At 39.0% G+C, this 16,992-nt stretch overlaps 1 protein-coding gene across 7 annotated transcripts in view; it reads right to left on the bottom strand.

The window, feature by feature from the left end:
- IMMT (inner membrane mitochondrial protein) overlaps nt 1-16,992 on the bottom strand; it is a 50,014-nt gene that overhangs the window by 9,734 nt on the left and 23,288 nt on the right. For 2 of the 7 annotated variants that reach the window (XM_068564377.1, XM_068564374.1), the window contains exons 5-10: nt 15,531-15,632; nt 15,132-15,239; nt 10,558-10,694; nt 5,612-5,715; nt 3,001-3,136; nt 2,338-2,467 (exon numbers count right to left, since the gene is read on the bottom strand). In XM_068564377.1, the coding sequence (XP_068420478.1) occupies nt 2,338-2,467; nt 3,001-3,136; nt 5,612-5,715; nt 10,558-10,694; nt 15,132-15,239; nt 15,531-15,632 (717 nt within the window). Of the gene's footprint in view, nt 1-2,337; nt 2,468-3,000; nt 3,137-5,611; nt 5,716-10,557; nt 10,695-15,123; nt 15,240-15,530; nt 15,669-16,992 lie in introns of those variants that run through there. The other 5 variants (XM_068564376.1, XM_068564373.1, XM_068564372.1 and 2 more) reach the window with 3 other exon arrangements.

Raw genomic sequence — 16,992 nt, forward strand, 5'->3', positions numbered from 1 at the left:
ACTCAGAACACAGTGCTAGACATAACATAATGCTCAACAATGCTAGCTAAATATTGTTATGTTTGCCACTGTGCTCAGCTATGGAGAACACAGAAAAAGTACTAGACAGACGAGTATCACCAGGATACTTATAACTTAGGGAAATAAGACTAATAAGAGGAAAATAACTGGTAACACAAATCAGTACTAATGAGCTTAGTATAGGTCTTAAAAGCGAGAACATACACTGAGGGCTGAGGTAATCATGGAATAAGTCACTATCTCCAGAGGGACACAAGAAATCAGCAGCATTGGCAGGAAAACTCTGCAGCTGTAGGCATGGCTGGAAGGGAAAAACTTCAGCAGGTGCCATTTGTACCTTTCAATCTATTTTAAAAATAAGAAATTAAATGGAGGTTGCCTTCCTCCCTCTAAAAAATAATCCAAAGATTACACTGCAGAGGATTTTCCCTTTCTATATGATACGCTTCTTTAATGCTGGGTTTCTCAGCCTTGGTACTACTGACATCCTGGGCCAGGTAATTATTAGTTGGAGGGGCTGTTCTGTGCACCGCAGGATGCTGAGAAGCACCTCTGGCCTCTATCCCCACAACGTGACAAGTCTGTCTCCAGACATCGCCAAATATTCTCTGGGGGCAAAAATGCCCTGAGCTGAGAACACCTGCTTTAATGTTTTCATGCTTTACAATGGGCATTTTTTAAATCAGCCAAAAAAAAAATTTTTATTTTTTATTTTATTTTTTTTATCTTGGCCGCACCACACAGCCTGCAGGATCTTAGTTCCCTGACCAGGGATGGAACCTGCACCCTTGGCAGTGAAAACACGGAGTCCTAACCACAGGACCACCAAGGAATTCCCCCCGACCCAGGCCCCCAAATTTTTTAAGCTAAAAACTTCACAGGCTGGCATGGAAAAATGAGTAGGATCTAGCCTACTGGGAAGACCAAAGACAAGTATTTTAGATGAGAGAATGCAAATTTCTAGGGATGGCACTCATAACTAACTCTCCATAGGCAAAGCCTGACCTGCCCTTTCAGTCTTATTTAATTTACTGCAGCCAACCTAGACTCCCTACTGTCTACCAACGTCAGGTTTAAGCCAAGGAGCTTACATCCAATGGACAGAGATACACACACAACAAACAAAAACCAGTGAGTAAGTACTTCAGAAGGATTAAAAAAAGGTAACGTGGTAGAGTGACTTGTGGAGGAGGATGTCTCTGGGAATAATAACATCTGTCTCAGTTGTAACCTCAATGAAGCCCAGCCCTTGGAAAATTCTGGTGAGGGAAATGGTACAGCTGTGGCCTAAGGGAGCCTGCTCAAGGACACACTGTCCCCTCTGCTGCTAGTCAGTTTAAACAAGTTTAACCAACAATGTTCAAATAAGACTGACTCACTGTTCCCACACTGAACTTTGTGTGATTCTCCATTTAATCCTCTCTTACAAATCCTGCTTTTATTTTTTGCTTTGACAAGAATCTGGTATCTATCTCCCTCTTAAGTGAGTCAACTACATTAAAAAAAACTAACTACATATCTGAGTTAATAACAGCCTTGACTCTACCTCTTGCCATGACATCTCCTTGGTTGGCTATGACGCTGTTAAAATTCCTGCACTGTCTTTATTACCTGAGCTCCTTAGACCAGCCACGGTTCTGTGATGCAGCCTTGACACCTTCACCCCAGAGAAGTCTATAATGCCAGTTCTTCAGGTGCTACCTGATGTTCAGTTTCTAACAGACACTGGCATTTAGGAAGTACTGTTTTGATTTTGTTGAGACTGGTAATCTCCGTGATTCTTATTATTCTCACAGAGCTTCAAGGAAATGTGACCATTCCCTGCAGTTACAACGTGTAATTGTTGAGCCATCAAAGTTCCATGCAGTCTGAGCTATTTGCAACTTGAAGGCCACACAGCAGATTTCCTTTTCACCCAGCACCCCTGGGTGAGTTCTCAACCACAGTGTTGTCACAGAGCAGTCATAAGGTGTGCCTTAAGTAATTCATTATGAATATTTTTAAAGTAACAAAGGTTTTGAATAATTTTACATATATATAATATGCTAATAGAGTCAAGGTTATGTCGCTTCACTCACTTAGATTCCAAATTACACTGGCTGGAACTTGTGTCCACCATGGCTAAACCAGGTGTGTCACCTGTCACAGGTGTGACTGAAATAAAATGTTGAAAACACGATACCGCATATCAGATGAGATATGCATGCCAGAGGGGTTTAGACTAGAGAATGGAGCTGAAGCAAGTTTAGATCAGTTGATCAGTCGTTAAAAAAAAAAACACAAAAGGGAAAGTACCAACACTTCAGTTGTACTTACTCATCCCTTTCCACCCTGGCAAGACTTCCGGAGTAATACTGTCCAGTTCTCGTTTAAAGTCATCCCGGGCTTGGACTACCAGCTCATGATACTGAGACACAACCTTAGCCTCAGACTGAGCTGCTTTAACCTGAACAGATACAAGGGGTATGTGGTTAAAGTGAACAAAAAGTGCCATAAACATTCCAGAATATTCTAAGTCATATTCATTTATTTATTTACATCTGGTTGTGAATATATAAGCAATATATAGAAAGAAATCTCAAGCTCAGAAAAAGGAATGTAAGTCTTGTCTTTGTTTCCTTCTAATTCTATACAAATGCCATGGACAGGCCCTGTCCCATCTCACTGTGCCCCTGTCCCTCTTTCTCTGGGTCACGGGAAATTACCCATACACATCACAAATGCAGACTTGTGAAATTTCCATAAGTGGTGATGACCATGAGTAAATATTTACCTATTATAAAAAGTATCAACAATACTGAAGAATCCACTTCGTGTCCAAAGCAAGTTTTTAAAATTAGTTACAACTAATATTCTTTTCAAGGGAAAAGAGAGAAAGATGATAGGAATCTTACTACTTTCCGGAATTCTTAAAAATCCTTTGACAAAACAATTACATTTAAAAATAAAAAGTACTTGTACAAGATCTAAGAAACACACCTTTTGGACCACATTATCCAGATCAACTATCATGTTGTGAAGTTTCCCCTCTGCAGCAGTTATATAAGATTTGGCCCCAGCAACCTCTTCTTTCTTTGCATCTTCAATTACACTTTTCATCTTCTCTAACTCTTCTCTGGAAACCAATAAAACAAAACAAAGGTTTAGTATTAGTCCTTATCAACTTTATTAAAGAATATGACAAACAATTGTTAAGTCTATGAAAAATTTAATTTGGAAAAAACTACTCAATGCTTTTTCAGTCAACAGGCAGAGAACCTTTCCTCACCAACAACTGAAAACACCTTGGTGAGAAGCTAGATTTATAGAGTGAACCGGACGAGTAGCATGGTGTACAGGAAAACACATAGGCTTCAGAACCAGAGAGACTTGGATTCAGCTCCCAGACCAGCCTCTCCTTTGCTGCTCACGCTTATATAGGGAGTAGAGGTAATTCATGCCAAGTACCTTGCACAGTGCCTGCTACATCAGGAGCACTCAATAAATGGCAGCTTTTGCAAGGATTAGGTTGACTCCCCTGCCAATGAGAGCTTGAGGAAGGCAAAGGCAAGGGAGGAGGCCTAAGAGCTCACTAAGCAAATAGCTGGGTCTTCAGGAGCCCTCACGATTCAGGCTGGATGGACTATGGTCTACCCAACCACAGAACACAGAACTCAGAGCCCTGACTCATGGTCTACTGATGTGAGCATAATGCCTTCAATCTCCTAAAAGATATGCTGGCTTTATTAGAAGGCTTCTCTTTCTCTAAATATCTTGTTAAGAAGACAGCAAAAATTTGAATGACAAATATTGATTGGGTGGGCCAAAAGGTGTGTTCGGGTTTTTCCGTAAGATGGCTTTAGTAGCACTTAAACAATTTCGTTAGACTGTAGGTGACAGCTGTCGTATCAGCACGCATTTTAAAAAAGAATTATCAAAATTGGTGAATTTTTGTGTGGCCATTTTAATATTGAAGGTGGAAGAAAAAAGCAACATTTTCGGCATATTACACTTTATTTCAAGAAAGGTAAAAACGCAACTGAAACACACAAAAAGATTTGCGCAATGTATGGAGAAGGTGCCGTGACTGATCGAACGTGTCAGAAGTGGTTTGCGAAGTTTCGTGCTGGAGATTTCTCGCTGGACGATGCTCCACGGTCGGGTAGACCAGTTGAACTTGATAGCGATCAAATCGAGACGTTAATTGAGAACAATCTACGTTACACCACGCGGGAGATAGCCGACATACTCAAAATATCCAAATCAAGTGCTGAAAATCATTTGCCCCAGCCTGGTTATGTGAATCGCTTTGGTGTTCGTGTTCCACGTAAGTTAAGCGGAAAAAAACCTTCTTGACCGTATTTCCACCTGTGATTCTCTACTGAAATGTAATGAAAACATTCCATTTTTAAAACAAGTTTGTGATGGGCAATGAAAAGGGGATACTGTACAATAATGTGGAATGGAAGAGATTGTGGGGCCAGCGAAATACACCACCAACAACCACACCAAAGGCCGGTCTTCATCCAAAGAAGGTGATGTGTTTATGGTGGGACTGGAAGGGAGTCTTCTATTATGAGCTCCTTCCGGAAAACCAAACGATTAATTTCAACAAGTACTGCTGCCAATCAGACCAACTGAAAGTGGCACTCGACGAAAAGCGTCCAGAATTAGTCAACAGAAAACACGTAATCTTCCATCAGGATAACGCAAGACTGCATGTTTGATGCCCAGGCAAAAACTGTTACAGCTTGGCTGGGAAGTTCTGATTCATCCACCGTATTCACCACACATTGATTGCACCTTCGGATTTTCATTTATTTTGGTCTTTACGTAATTCTTTTAATGGAAAAAATTTCAATTCCTGGGAAGACTGTAAAAGGCACCTGGAATAGTTCTTTGCTCAAAAAGATAAAAAGTTTTGGGAAGATGGAATTATGAAGTTGCCTGAAAAATGGCAGAAGGCAGTGGAACAAAACGGTGAAAACATTGTGCAATACAGTTCTTGGAGAAAATGAAAAATACGTTTTTCATTTTTACTTAAAAAACCGAAGGCACTTTTTGGCCCCCCCAATAACAATTCCATAATGTTGATGAGAGCCCTTTATTCAAATGTAGGTTCCCATTGTCAGAGGTTGATCTTGTACTTGGTTTGCTTGCTTGATCCTAGTTTTAGACAACTTCCAGGAAAGGTCAAGGTGGCATAAAACTAGACTCATTATACGCTAACTACTTTGGTAGTTAAGGCAAAGAGACTGTGACATACTCTTTAATTTCTGATAAAACTGTTCAAGCCATCCCAGAAAAATCCTGAAATGATGGCAGAGCCTCAGTAAATCTGTAGAACACATATCACCTAAATAATAATCCAAAGAAAAACTTGATTTTTATACAAGATCTTTTATATAGGCTTCTGCCAAGTTTATTTTGGCTGGATTATATATCAATATTTTTTTCCCTCTCTCCCTTTTAAGCTTCCGTGCTCCTATCACCAATACAGTACAGGTGGAGAGGGGAGGGAAGGGTTTCTCTGCCTCCTCTTTCTATGCAGACAGTACAAAGAAAGCCCCCAGGAGGCCCTAATTGCTTGTTAAAGCCCATGAGTAATTACTTGGCTTTGAGAAGGGCATCGGCAGCCTCATCTACTGCCTTTCTGCGTTCCTTCAATGCACCCTCCACTGTGCGCCACTGAGCTGACTTCTTGTCACCTGCAATCTAAACAAACAGTTTTAATTATGTAAACATGAATAACTGCTATTATTGTCACAATAACATGACTAAACGCAGACAGTAGTGACATGAAAGTCAAAGGTAAAAAGTTATATACACTATTTCTCCGGAAGAGGAACTCTTAATCTAATGTCACGTACAGGCTCAAAGAAATCCATGAACCATCTCCCGTCAACCACCCGCACCAAAACTGTAAAAGACTGTGCTCCAGTGCACAAGCATTCTCTAAGGAGAGATATTTTTTATCAGAGTCTCAAAAGGAGATATGAAGCAGAAAAGATTAGTAAGAACAATAACTTGTCATGAATTGTTTGTTGATTAAATCATTCTTCAATGAAGCACCGGTGCTTAAAATTTTCTTATTTGCAGGTCTACTGAAATCATAGTAAGAATAAGTAGAAAGTTTACACATTTGTAGGGTCCTTACTCCTCCAAAACATTACCCTAAAGAATGAGCCTCCATAATTTTTAAGGAGAAAATCAACTACTGTCAAGAACCCCACTCCAGGGGCTTCCCTGGTGGCGCAGTGGTTGAGAATTGGCCTGCCAATGCAGGGGACACGGGTACGAGCCCTGGTCTGGGAAGATCCCACATGCCGCGGAGCGAATGGGCCCGTGAGCCACAACTACTGAGCCTGCGCTCCGCAACAAGAGAGGCCGCAATAGTGAGAGGCCCGTGCGCCGCGATGAAGAGTGGCCCCCGCTCGCCGCAACTACAGAAAGCCCTCGCACAGAAATGAAGACCCAACACAGCCATAAATAAATTAATTAATTAAATTTAAAAAAAAAAGAACCCAAGAACCCCACTCCACCTTGAGCTGACTTCTACAGAATGTGAATTTTATCTTTATATATATATATATATATGTCTCCCTTGAAAATTCCTCAGGCAGGTCTAACATGTTTTGCTCCAGCACTGGAACTGACTGCCAGCCACTTCTTCAACTGAGCAGAGTTGGCTAATACTTAGGGGATACATCATACCAAAAACAAAAACCACCTCTAACACTATAATCACACTCAGTGCAGCAAGACGCTCACACAAGAGAGGTGTAAGAAAGCAGACCACTGAAGGCGTGGCATAGGCGAGTCCAGCTTCCATCCCCCTCTCACTTTGCATCATATAAACAATGAGCGGAATGTTGTTTGGAACTGTTTCAACTCTTTAAAACTATTTTTAAAATTAGTTATTAACTATTTTAAATGACTTTTTTCCCCTCCCTTTTCTTTTGCCAAGTACATATAGTTTAAAGTAGTATATTATGTGTAGATATGAAGCAAAATCCACCTTATGGCTTCTCTTCAAAGTACAGTTGACCTTTTAACAACACAGGTTTGAACTGCATGGGTCCACTTATACAAAGATTTTTTTCAACACAGTACTACACAATCTGCAGTTGGCTGAATCCACAGATGCAGGAGGGCCAACTACGGGACTTGAGCATCCGTGAATTTTGGTATCCGTGGCGGGTCCTGAAACCAATCCCCTGCAGATACTGAGGGGTAACTATATACTATGCTAGGACCTTAGAGAGGAATAGGAACATACTAAATTACCAAAGAATGAAATATCTTTTATCAAAGAAAAAAACGACTGAGTTGGTTCAGTAATTATATTTCAAGTCGCCCAAAGAGGGCCACTACAGGGGCTGCTGCACACCTGAAACATGAGTGCAATCTCAGTGCGGTGTCCTGGGCCTTGGATGCCCAACCCGTATCTTCCCTTGTTAGAAACAGAAGTGGTTTTGCCTCTGCAGCCCTAGGCCTGCTACTTTAAGGGGAATAGGGCTCAGCAAAAGTAATGCCTCTGGTTTGGGTCATTCACAAGCAATTCTCCACATTATGTTCCTACTGACATCTAGTGTGATCTCGATTTTAAAGGTACATCCATTATCAATGCAAAGTTTAAACAACCAAGCTCCTTAAGGCAGGATTAACCCTGCCACCGGACCACTGTGGCAGTCTGAGGAAGCCTCTCAGGGTAACATTTTTAAATGCTTAAAATGAAACTATTAGATTGCAGAGAAGCCCAATTACATTGAAATATGGTCATAAAAGATACATTTTTTAATTTTGTGAAATAGAAACCAAGATCTAGTAGTAGAACTAATAAATACCCTAATCCAGAAGTAGTGATGAGCATAAATGCTATTTCAAGAGATCTGCAAGTACCATAATGTAATATGAAAATACCTGTGCTTTCTCTTGGTAATAAAGTTATGGATACTACTAACACTACTGCTTTTGTTGTCACTATTCGTAATTGAAGGAAAAGCTTTTGAGGCTAGGGAAAATAAAGATGTTTTCCATCCAAGTTCAGCGAGCCCCTGAATTCTATCCACAGACCCAACTCTAGGTTAAGAACCCCTGCTTTTAGAAGAAATAGTTGGCACTTTTTTTCTATCTTTGTATCTCACTTTTCTAATTTTTATGTTCTACACAGATTGTTGCAAAGTGACAAAACCAATTAATTTCATGGTGTGAATAATCAAGTTGAAGATTCAGTGAACTGCCACTTTAGCCATCTTGCAAAATAAAATACATCAAAAAATGTTGTTGGTTTGGGCCATATCAGTATCCTGTATAAAAAATTTTCCAAGACTTTATCATATGTTGTTACAAGACCCTGGTATTGTATTAAGGTAACTCTTCATAACTAACCCAAACAGACTCATGAATCACGTAAATGTCAATGACATATCTGGGGGCCAAAATGTGTCTCCCTGTGTTAAAGGTATTCCTGTTTATAGAGGTCCAAGGATAAGCTGTCCTGTAAAACAGACATCGGATTCCCCTACGATCAAGCCTGGTCCAACTGTTTACAAACAATGCTTTGAGAAATTAACTCAGTATATATTATAGAACAAGCCCATGTGCACCTACAGCTTCTTTTGCTACAAGAAACAGAGTTGGGATCAATTTTTAACATTTCAAAACTTGTGTTCAATACGTTTTTCTGATTATTTTGTTAACACCAGCTAATGTTCCCTAATCTGGTTAACTGTGCTACTATAAAGTATCCTTTAGTTGTAACATCCTTATTGTAAACGATCTCATACTGTCTAATCCACATGCACTACATGTTATGTGTTCAGCGGGAAGAGGAAATACCCTCTTATGCAGCCTTTCCCCAAAGCAGTACCATGGACATCTAAAGCCTCTAATCACTGTCCTTCTGAAAGAACCTACTTGGGTTTGAACTCAACTTCCTGCTATCATGCAACTTCCAGCCTTCTCTATACATGTGTATAACCAGCATAGTAAGTATTTCCTGTGTGGTTTTTACTTTCCTGACTGAACTCTGACTAAGATTTAAATTTTTCTCGTGGACTTTGAACAAAACAGAATTTTCTTTTAATTTTTCAAAGGTTGTAGTTTCTTGACTGTTTGCATCAGAGGTCTAATTTAACTCCTTCATGATGCACGTACATACAACTAAAGCAATCTGAAGTGTATTTAAATATTTTAAAAACCACAGTCATGGTAGCAAAGTAACTTGACGGATCATGCATGATCCTGATTCCTGAGATTTATAGGTTCTCTATTTCATTTTATTCTTCTTTTTTTTTAAAGTTACATTTGTTGGAAGTAGCAGACCAAATCTTTTTTCAACCCAAACTTGAACTTTTTTTTAAAAATTATTTATTTATGGCTGTGTTGGGTCTTCATTTCTGTGCAAGGGCTTTCTCTAGTTGTGGCAAGCGGGGGCCACTCTTCATCACGGTGCATGGGCTTCTCACTATCGCGGCCTCTCTTGTTGCGGAGCACAGGCTCCAGATGCGCAGGCTCAGTAATTGTGGCTCACGGGCCCAGACGCTCCGTGGCACATGGGATCTTCCCAGACCAGGGCTCGAACCCATGTCCCCTGCATTGGCAGGCGGATTCTCAACCACTGCGCCACCAGGGAAGCCCCCCATTTTATTCTTTAAATGACTTGGTGTCAAGATACATTTTTATATACTGAATAACTGAATGTAATTATAAAGGAAATTTATTGAGTCCCAGTATTACATTTTTTTTTAATAAATTTATTTATCTATTTATTTTTGGCTGTATTGGGTCTTCGTTGCTGCGCATGTGCTTTTCTCTAGTTGCAGCGAGTGGGGGCTACTCTTTGTTGTGGTGCTCGGGCTTCTTGCTGTGGTGGATTCTTTCATTGGGAGCACGGGCTCTAGGCGGACGGGTTTCAGTAGTTGTGGCACACAGGCTCAGTAGTTGTGGCTCCCGGGCTCTAGAGTGCAGGCTCCGTAGTTGTGGTGCACGGGCTTAGTTGCTCCACAGCATGTGGGATCTTCCCGGACCAGGGCTCAAACCCGGGTCTCCTGCGTTGGCAGGTGGGTTCTTAACCACTGTGCCACCAGGGAAGCCCCGAGTCCCAGTATTACATGTTAATTAGTGTAATTACTTTATTCTTTGAGGTGTCCAATGTAAGTTAAATAATCAACATAAGCATTTAAAGTAGCTGGTGTTTTGGGGTACCTGGGATCTCTGTATTATTCTTTTAACTGTGTGTCTATCAAAAAGTATCTGACAAAAAAAGTTTATTTTAAAAAATAGATGGCGATTTTAAAGCAAAAGAAAAAAGGCAAACAACAAATACATTCAAGCACTATTAAGATATGAAAGCAAATCTGAACTAATTCTTATACCATATCACTGTTGTGAGATAAAGCACCATATATAAAATTCATTAAAAAGAACACCTGAAATTTTTTTTTTCATTTTTTTTTGTTTTTCTAAAAAGACCATCATTCTAGTTTGTTTTCGCTTACTGAGAGAAAGCCCAACTTAGAAGGAAGAAATCATGTCTAACATTCTTTGGCCCACCTCAGAATCGTCCATGGCTGTTTTCAGTATGTTGGCGTGGGCAGTGACAGCCTGGACCGCAGCATTCTGAGCCACAATAGCCTGCTGAGTAATGCAAGCAGTTTGGCTCAGAGCATCTTCTAAGCTCTTGGCTAGTGCTGAAGTTAAAAAAAAAAAAAAAAAAGTTAAAAACTAGATCCCTCCTACCAAATGACTTTAATCTTTCCCTCTTCACCTGTTGAGTCTTGCATTGCATTTCCCCCTCAAAACAAACAAAATACAGATTAAGTGAATCAAAATTTCACTTAAAAGTATGATAAAATATTAATAATCACTGAATCCAGATGGTGAATCTATGCAGGTTCATTACACTATTTTTACTTTTATGTATATCTGAATTTTTTCAAAATAAAACATGTTTTGTGTTTTCTATATGAAAGGGAAGATCGCAATAGGAAAGGCAAATATATAAAAGGATTGAAGATCACTTAAATGAGCCAGCATATAGTTTAAGAAACAATCAAAAAAATTTTGTGAAAGCGATTATAACTACAGTGAACAGCAAAAGGATAAACATGAAGATATAAAATAGGACATCAAAATCACAAAATGTGGGAGAGGGGAATAAAAAAACGTAGATCTTTTAGAATGTGTTTGAGCTTATATGACTATCTGTCTAAAGCAAGCAGATATAGCAATGGGTTAACACACTTGAAAACAAGGGTAACCACAAATCAAAAACACGCTACAGATTCACAAAAACCAAAAAGAAAGGAATTCAAGCATAATACAAATGAAAACCATCAAACCACAAAAGGAAAAACCAAAAGAAGAAGAAAGGAACAAAGAAGATGTTAACTGGATAACAAGATTTTTAAATGGCAAAAAATACATACCTATCAATAATTACCTTAAATGTCAATAGACTAAATGCTCCAATCAAAAGACACAGAGTGGCAGATTAGATAATAAAACAAGAACCTATAATATGCTGCCTACAATAGATCCATGTTAGGGCGAAAGACACACACAGACTGAAAGTGAGGGGATGGAAAAAGATATTTCATGCAAATGGAAACAATAAGAAAGCAGGGGCAGCAATACTCGTACCAGAAAAAATACATTTTAAAATAAAGGACATGGAGAAAGACAAAGAAGAAAGACAAAGATGGACACTATATAATGATAAAATGATCAATACAAGAAGAGGATATTACACTCATTAACTTATATGCACTCAATATAGGAGCATCTAAACACATAAAACAAATACTAACAGACATACAGGGAGAAACTGATGGGAATACATAAACAGTAGGAGACTAACATCCCACTGACATCAACAGACAGATCTTTCAGACAAAAAATCAACAAGGCAAAAGAGATCCTAAATGACACAATAAAACAGTTAGACTTAATTGCTATCTACAGCAACACTACATCCAAAAAACCAGAATACACATTCTTTTCAAGTACGCATGGAACATTCTCTAGGACAGACCACATACTAGGACACAAAACAAGCCCAACAAATTGAGGATAAGTAATTAAAGATAGTAATTATTTCAAGCATCTTTTCCGACCATAATGGCATGAAACTAGAAATAAACCACAGAAAGAAAAACGAGAAAAAACCTATTACATACGGACTAAACAACATGCTACTAAAACACCAATAATAGGTCAAAGAGAAATCAAAAAATACCTTGAGACAAACAACAATGAAAGCACAACCATACAAAAATCTATGGGAGGCAACAAAAGCAGTCCTAAGAGGGACATTCATAGCAATAAAGGCCTTCCTCAAAAACAAATAAATAAAACTCAAATAAATAACCTAACCTACCACCTAAAAGATTAGAAAAAGAAGAACAAACAAAGCCTAAATTCAGCAGGAGGAAGGAAATAATAAAGATTAGAGATGAAATAAATAACACAGAGATTAAAAAAATGAAAAAAAATCAAAGCAAGAGCTGGTTTTTTGAAAGGTAAACAAAATCGACAAACCTCTAGCCAGGCTCACCAAGTAGAAGAGAGGACCCAAATAAACAAAATAAGAAATGAAAGAGGAGAAATAACAACTAATACCACAGAAATACAAAAAAATCATTAAGAAGAAAATACTATGAACAGTTATATGCCACCAAAGTGGACAACCTTGAAGAAATGGACAAGTTTCTAGAAACATACAGCCTGCCAAAACTGAATCAAGAAGAAACATAATTTGTACAGACCAATCACTAGAAGTGAAATAGAATCTATAATTTAAAAAAACTCCCTGCAAACAAAAATCCAGGATCAGGTGGATTCACTGGGGAATTCTACAACAATATACAAAGAACTTATACCTATCCTTCTCAAATTCTTCCAAAAGACTGAAGAGGAGGGAACACTCCCAAGGTCATTCTATAAGCCAGTATCACCCTGATACCAAAACCAGACAAAGACACTACAAAAAAAAAGGAAAACTTACAGGCCAATATCTTTGATGAATGGAGATGTAAAAATCATCAACAAAATATTACCAAACCGAATCCAACAACATATAAAAAGGATCATATATCATGATCAAGTTGGATTCATTCCAGGGTCACAAGGATGGTTCAACATATGCAAATCAATCACTGTGATACACCACAGCAACAAAAGAAAAGACAAAAACCACACGATCATCTTGATAGATGCAGAAAAAGCATTTGATAAAATTCGACACCCCTTCATGATAAAAACTCTCACCAATGTGGGAGAACATAATAATAAAAGCCATTTATGGCAAACCCACAGCCAATATAATACTCAACGGTGAAAGGCTGAAAGTCTTCCCACTAAATTCTGGAACAAGACAAGGATGCCCACTCTCACCACTTCTATTCAACATAGTACTGGATAGTCCTAGCCACAGGAATCAGACAAGAAAAAGAAATAAAAAGTATCCAAATTGGAAGGGAAGAGGCAAAATTGTCATTATATGCAGATGACATGACACTCTACATAGAAAACCCTAAAGATTCCACACAGAAACTAGTAGAACTGATAAATGAATTCAGCAAGGTGACAGGATACAAGATTAATATAAAGAAATCTGTTGCATTTCTTTACACTAACAATGAAACATCAGAAAGAGAAAGTAAAGAAACAATTCCCATTTAAAGTCACACCAAAAAATAAAATAAAATACCTACAAATAAACCTAACCAAGGAGGTGAAAGACCGATACACCGATAAAGGAAACTGAATATGATTCAAAGAAATGGAAAGATATCCCATGTTCTTAGACTGGAAGAATTAATATTGTTAAAATGTCCACAGTACTCAAAGTAATCTACATATTTAATGCAATCCTTACCAAAATACCCATGACATTATCCACAGAACTAGAACAAATAATCCTAAAATTTATATGGAACCAGAAAAGACCCAAAATCGCCAAAACAATCCTGAGGAAAAAGAACAAAGTTGGAAAGATAACACTCCCAGACTTCAGGCAACACTACAAAGCTCAGTAATCAAAACAGTGTGGTACTGAAAGAAAAAGAGACATATGGATCAATGGAACAGAATAAAGAGCCCCAAAATAAACCCACACAGCTGAGACGAAAAACCAAATCCAAGTAATCAAACGAATGCCCTACATCTGTGCTCATTCTGGCTCTTCTACTCTGTACACAATTCTAACAAACTTGCCTCCTAGGAGTAGGACAGAGCCAGCAAGTTGAAGGAAAACAAGAACCACTCAAGGCAAAAAAAACAACAGAAAAACGTGGAGACAAAAAACAAAAAAAAACAAAAAACTATAAACAGCTGTCCTAAGAATTTAAAACTAACATCTCTTGGTCCAGCAAAAAGCTACATGCACACTACCTCCAGGGACATCAATATATTGCAGCACAGTACAATAAATTATGTTCCATGTACCTCGTTTAAGACAGGAAAATACATTTTTAGGTAACTGATACCTGCGTTTCTTTTGGCCCTGCGGCAGGCGGGCTCTTAGTTCCCCGACCAGGGATCACACCTGGGCCCTTGGCGCAGAGTCCTAACCACTGGACCGCCAGGGAAGTCCCACTAACATCTTTCTTTAAGCCATCAAAAAACCTAATGTAAAATTGAAACTTAAAAAGGAATATGCTTCGGTTAGGTGGAAACCAGCAATGTGTGGAACATTCCATCCCCCAATGATGTCAGATAAGGGGGCGGCTAGACGGAGTCCAGAGGCCAGGTAATAAACCAGAGTGGGAGCCATTCCAACCTGCACGAATATATGTATGAGTGTAACAGAAGACTCTTAGGCAAGTGGCCAAAACATAAATAATTTCTGTTCCGCAGAGTACAAAGAATCTTCAGCACTAACCATAATAAAAACAAAAGGACAAAGTACGTGAATCACTTGAATTTATGCGGATTAGAATAGCCCTTGTCACCTGGGTAAAAGTTTAGATGGAAAGAACACAAGTGATGAAATAAAGATGGTGAACAGAGCAACACCACTAAAGAAACCACAAAGAGCCGACAGATGAGAAACTTGTGTGACAGCTGAAGAAGAGAGCAACCGAGAGAGATGACCCAAGTACTTAAGAAGCGTCAGGTTTACATACACTCAATCTTAACTTGTTCTTGCTTCTCCTGTTGCGCAAGCCGAGCTGCAACTTCTTCAGGTGGCCGCTCCCTTACAGAAGTTGAGGATGCTTCCTCTTGCAGTAAAACTAAATGAGAGGAAATCAAATTTCAGCACAGAATTTCAACAGCTAATGGGGACATAAAAACACCATCATTTGTGCTTGCCAGATGTATCAACTTGAGGGCATTTTTGTGATAAAGATTCTAAAACCACATCATCACTCAATGATTCCAACACGAAGAAATAAAGGGTCAGCTCTTAAACCCCTTGTTTTCAAAGATTTATTCAGACTTTGAAATTTAGGGAATGCCTAGACATTGCATAGTTTTGATGAGCATATCATTTACATAACCACAAATACAGATAATTTAACTACCTGAAGTTGCAGGCTTGGGTTTTCCTTCACCAGTTTCAGGGTGATCAGTTTCTGTAGATTCCTCATGCTGAACCACAGGCGCTGGGACGGACAGTGTGTCACCTGCTGCAGAAATAATTTGAGCTGCATCTGTAGGTGCTATAAATATATGTTACACATGGTATTTACAGTTTCCTGGGTTAACAGAGAAACACACAGGAATCCACTACTATTACCTCCCACTTCACATCTGACTCCTTAAAGACACAAACACATGTGCTGCCACTACTCAAACACACAAACAGTCAGGGGCGCTGCCCACTGCACAAACCCACACACAATGAGCAATGGCTGGGAAAGCACAAGAGAAGAGAGTCTGGTCAGCATCCACCTGCATTTTAACCATTATTCTCAAGCAAGCCTTCTAATAACAGTACTAAATGGTACTAAATCTTAACATGAGAAGGGGACATAAGATTTACATAGCATGGAAATATAATAACAAATGAGAAAACAGCCTGTAATGAAGAAGGTAGATAAAAGAAAGTAACCAAAAACCATTTTTTAATTGCTTTGAAGAGTGGTAGAGATGAAAGAGGTGCGGGCAAGAACAGGATGGCAATTTTAAACACAAACAAGAAAAGTTCACAGTTTAGATGGCAAGTGAGTAAAGGACAGGACTCAGTTAAAAAAATTACTTCATAGACATATTTTTAAAGAAAAGAAGGTTGAAAAATCAAGAGCTTATAAATTATAAATAAAAGTGTTGATGGAAGAGAAATGAGTAATTCTGAAGGTGGAATAGATGGTGGGGTGGGGAGCAACAAAATGGAGAAAAAAAAGTTTTAAATAAACTGAAGGTCCCATTTAAGAGTTAAAGTTGGACTATCACAAAGCCCATTAACTGGTCTCCTTGCTCTGTCCGTGGTTCCTTTATCTATTCTCCACAATAGCCAGTAATCTTATTAAAAGTCAGCTATCAATCCCCTGACTCATAATCCTCCCAACAACTTCCCATCTTACACAGACTAGAAAGCAAAACTCTTAGGATGGCCTCCGAAGACTGCCACTATAGGCTTTCTGCTCCCTCTCTACTATTGCTATTATTCTCCTCTTACTCTACCTGGGTTTCATTTGCTCCTTGCTAGAATACGCCAAGCCTTTGCACTAGCTAATCCTTCTGCCTGGAAGCTCTTCCCCACCAGCCCTTTACATGACTGACTCCCTCATCTCTTTCTAGTCTCTGCCCAAATGACACCTTCCAGAGGAAACTTTTCTTACCCACTCCATTTAAAATTGCAATATTCCCTCCCACACTTATCACTGCATGACATCATATACATAATTTACTTGTATATTTATATGCGACTTCCCTCCCCTCATCCCACTAAGGAATCTTCACAGCATTTGTGTGTTTGTTTTTACTGTTTTGTTCACTGCTATAACCCCAGTGCCTAAAAGACACCCAGCACTTGGCACACAG

Source organism: Eschrichtius robustus, chromosome 15 (assembly GCF_028021215.1).
Source record: "Eschrichtius robustus isolate mEscRob2 chromosome 15, mEscRob2.pri, whole genome shotgun sequence".
NCBI classification, from domain to species: Eukaryota; Metazoa; Chordata; class Mammalia; order Artiodactyla; family Eschrichtiidae; genus Eschrichtius; species Eschrichtius robustus.